The sequence below is a fragment of the Buceros rhinoceros genome, unplaced genomic scaffold (assembly GCF_000710305.1).
Source record: "Buceros rhinoceros silvestris isolate BGI_N320 unplaced genomic scaffold, ASM71030v1 scaffold10968, whole genome shotgun sequence".
NCBI lineage: Eukaryota > Metazoa > Chordata > Aves > Bucerotiformes > Bucerotidae > Buceros > Buceros rhinoceros.
The window spans coordinates 40,196-43,902 of NW_010425123.1; the positions used below are offsets into that span (position 1 = coordinate 40,196).

The 3,707-nt window shown below is 56.8% G+C and overlaps 1 protein-coding gene across 1 annotated transcript in view; it reads left to right on the top strand.

Moving 5' to 3' along the window:
- Nucleotides 1–3,707, top strand: part of TECTA (tectorin alpha) — a 23,590-nt gene that overhangs the window by 13,254 nt on the left and 6,629 nt on the right. Inside the window, exons 11-13 of the mRNA XM_010141031.1 lie at nucleotides 1–423; nucleotides 745–1,306; nucleotides 2,646–2,845. The exon at nucleotides 1–423 is cut by the window's left edge and continues 21 nt beyond it. Coding sequence (XP_010139333.1) covers nucleotides 1–423; nucleotides 745–1,306; nucleotides 2,646–2,845 — 1,185 coding nt within the window. The remainder of the gene's footprint in view (nucleotides 424–744; nucleotides 1,307–2,645; nucleotides 2,846–3,707) is intronic.

A 3,707-nucleotide genomic window follows, 5' to 3' on the forward strand; every position in this document is an offset into this window, starting at 1 on the left:
CAGCTGGCCACCAACCAGACCTTTTGGATGGACATCGCCTGCCACTTCCTCTGCTACTGCAACGGCTCTGACAACAGCGTGTACTGCGAGAACACCTCCTGCCAGGATGATGAGTACTGCCTGGAGGAGAATGGCCTTTACTACTGCCACGTCCGCACTGACGCCTCCTGCATCATCTCTGGCTATGGACACTACCTGACTTTTGACGGCTACTCTTTCGACTTCCAGAGCAGCTGTGCCTTGGTCCTGTGCACCACGATCACCCGGCCGAGGGCGGAGCGCTCAGACACTTTCCCAGCGTTCACCGTCACAGCCAAGAACGAGGATCGGGACACCTCACTGGCCCTGTGGGTGAAACAAGTCCAAGTGGAGGTCTTCAATTACAACATCGTCATCCACCGTGCCTACAAATACACTGTGCTGGTGAGTGTGGGGCCATGAGGGCCGTAGTTATTTCTCCCTGCTATAGCTCCCACACTGCAGAGCGATTTCCTAGGCACGAAGCCTTCCAGCCCACAAGGTTTTCCAAGGGTTGGGAAGCGCGTGCACTTGGGCTCATCCTTAGGGCGCTGCCAGGCACAGCTTTTGGAGGGCACTTCCATTTTGGCTGCCTTGTTTTGCATGTAGAGCTGAAGCCAGCAGGGACATTGCTCTAGGAGAGCCAGGTTGCCCTCATTCATGCTCTCCCTCAGCAGCTCTGGTCGTCATTCCTACTCACAGTGCATCTTGCTCCCTTCCCCACAGATCAACGACGAGCGTCTCTACCTGCCCCTGAAGCTGGGTCAGGGCAAAGTGAATATCTTTGCCTTCGGCTTTCACATCGTGGTCGAGACAGACTTTGGGCTGAAGGTGGTGTATGACTGGAAGACCTTCCTCTCTGTCACCATCCCACGCAGCTTCCAGAACCTGACCTATGGCCTCTGTGGCCGCTACAACAGCAACCCTGACGACGACCTGGTGGCTGCGGGCGGCATGCCGGCCACCAGCATCGCTGACTTCGTCCAGAGCTGGGCAAAGCGGGATGCATTCTGCCGTGTGGGCTGTGGCGACCGCTGCCCTGCCTGCGGGAAGGTGGAAGGCTTCTGGAAACCCCAGCAGCTCTGCAGCCTCATCCCGAGCCAAAGTGGCGTCTTTGCCAAATGCCACAGCAAGATCAGCCCCAGCTTCTTCTACAAGAACTGCCTCTTTGACACCTGTGTTGATGGGGGCGCCATGCAAACTGCCTGCAGCTGGCTGCAGAATTATGCCAGCACATGCCAAACACAGGGCATCGCCATTACGGGCTGGAGGAACTTCACCTCGTGCTGTAAGTGACACCCTGCCTCCGAGCCCTTCTTCTCTAGAGGTGCTTCCTGGGGTTGTCCACTGTAGCGCTTGCCAGAGCTCACCCTGTGGAGAGGTAGCAGAGTACCACACGGAGCACCAGTGGGCACCCGCTACCTCTGGGCCATCGACCTAGACATGTTCTGCTTCGGCATGGTCAGCGCCTGGGGGTGGCCCTGGGCACCCCCTCCTTTCCTGCAGGAAAGGGAACAGTCGGCGGAGCGGTGAGCTAAAGCAGGGCACTAGGTGTGCCAAGCGCACCAGACCGACCCGACTGCAGACCAGGGAGGTGGAAGCCGATGGCCTGGCAGCCAGTACCTTCCACGCTTGCCGCGTGAGGCGGAGGCGTGAGATTGGGGTCTGGGGCACTGTTTTCTCGGAATTGTTAGAAATTGCATGCTGTGTAGTGGGAGCAGGGGTGAAAGGAGAAGCCTCAATTCCAGAAGGTATTAGCCACGGTTAAACAGGGATTATATTAGTCAGCTTCAAAGCCAGGAGTACGTGTTTGCTCTAATGAAGCCGCGTGCTCTTGTCAATAAGATTACAATGCGATGTTCAATTAGGCTCCCGAGGATGGAGACCGCAAGCCTCTCTGGCAGCCAATCTAACTGGCAAATCAGATGGGAAGTAATTGTCTTCGCTAACAACACTGAAAATTAAATTTATGTCATTCTTCCTTCTAACAAGCAACCTCATGGCTCACAAGGCACCACCCTCTCAAGGCAGGGGCAGCAAAGCCACTGACAGGCACCCTCCATGCCCAGCCCGAAATGGTCCCTGGTGGGGCACGGGAAGAAGTGGCCTGCACAGGCACAGGCAGGGTCTCTCGCAGGCTTCATGCTCCGATGGCCCAGCCAAAGCATGTCCCCTGAAATGTGTCCCCACGTGGAGAGTGCAGAGGCTCTGTACACTGCCTGCAAGGCCCCAGGGCCAGCACGAGCCTCCCTCCTGCAGGAAGACCTTAGTCTGGTGTTGGTGAGCAGGCTCATTTGCAGGAAAGCAGGGAGCACGGGGAGAAGGCTCTCGGGAAACTGGCATGCAGGAGCTCAGACATAGTGGTGAGTAAGGGAGAAGTGTTGCTCAGTTTGGACTAGGCAGCTGGCAGGTGACATAGGACAGAGGGACCTAGGCTGCCTTTTCCCTTCAGTTGTATGCCCAGGAGCTCCAGGGCCCTCTCTGAGCCATGTTAATCATTTTGGCAGGGGAGTTAGCTGCCCAGGACACCAGCAGTGGGGATTACAAGCCCATGTGTGGTTGGCCACCGGGTTGGTTTTGACTGGGGAGCTAATCTGTCCCTGTTTTGTCCTCTGGTAACATCGCAGCTGTCAGCTGTCCCCCCAACAGCCACTACGAGAGCTGCGTGTCCCTGTGCCAGCCCCGATGTGCTGCCATCCGGCTGAAGAGTGACTGCAGCCACTACTGCGTGGAGGGATGCCAGTGTGACCCCGGGTACGTCCTCAACGGCAAGAGCTGCATCCTTCCCCACAACTGTGGCTGCTACTCTGACGGCAAATACTATGAGGTGCGCTGCTCACGTCCTTCTCTTGGGGCTATCTCCCACCCTCGTTTGGGTGTTTCTGGGCAGAGTCTCGTGCCCTGAGCAGGGATGGAGGTCAGGCTGGGCCAGTACCGGGTGTTGCACTGGTTCTGTTTGGCAGGGTCATAGCCTGAGTTAGAGAGAGGGCTCACAGGGCCTAGAGGGACAGGTCCTCTTTTTCACCAGCATCACATGTGTCTGCCTGTCCATGGGCATGCTTGGGGATTGCTCTGAAGGCTGGTGGTTTGGCACCAAGCAAGAGTTGGCAGGGAACAAGGGGCAAAGCAGGCAGATGAGCATCAAGCAGAGGGGGAGAGAGGCGAAGCAGGCTCCATGGTAAAGCTCCAGTGATGGCCTGGAGATGTTTGCTGGGGCCACACTGAACTGCAGTGTCCCAAGGCCCTTCCGAGCTGCACAGCATATTACTCCTGAAGGAAGAGTCCCTGTGTCAGGGGAATTATATCTCCTAGAGGAGTGGAGTCAGTAAAGCTCCAGAAGGCAAGAGTGCAGTACCATGCTGCTGGTGGAATCCGTGGTTGTGGTGAGGTTAGAGATGATACCGCAGCAGCACAAGGCTGCTGCAGCTCCGGGGGGTACTGGGTGAGAGAGGAGAGGGATGTCCTCTCACGTCGTGCTGCAGAGCGAGTCTGTCTGTCTGTCAAACTCATCATGTGGTTGTTAGCGGAGGGTGACTTAGGTGTCAGGCGGGGAACTGGCAGAGGAGGGGAAGAAAAGGTGGTGACTGGGAAGACGGGCACTGCTGAGTGCCGAAGTCCAGTGCCGTATGACCGTGTTGTTCGAGATGTTCCCCATGAGATGGGTTTACTGCTTCACGTGAAATGTACTT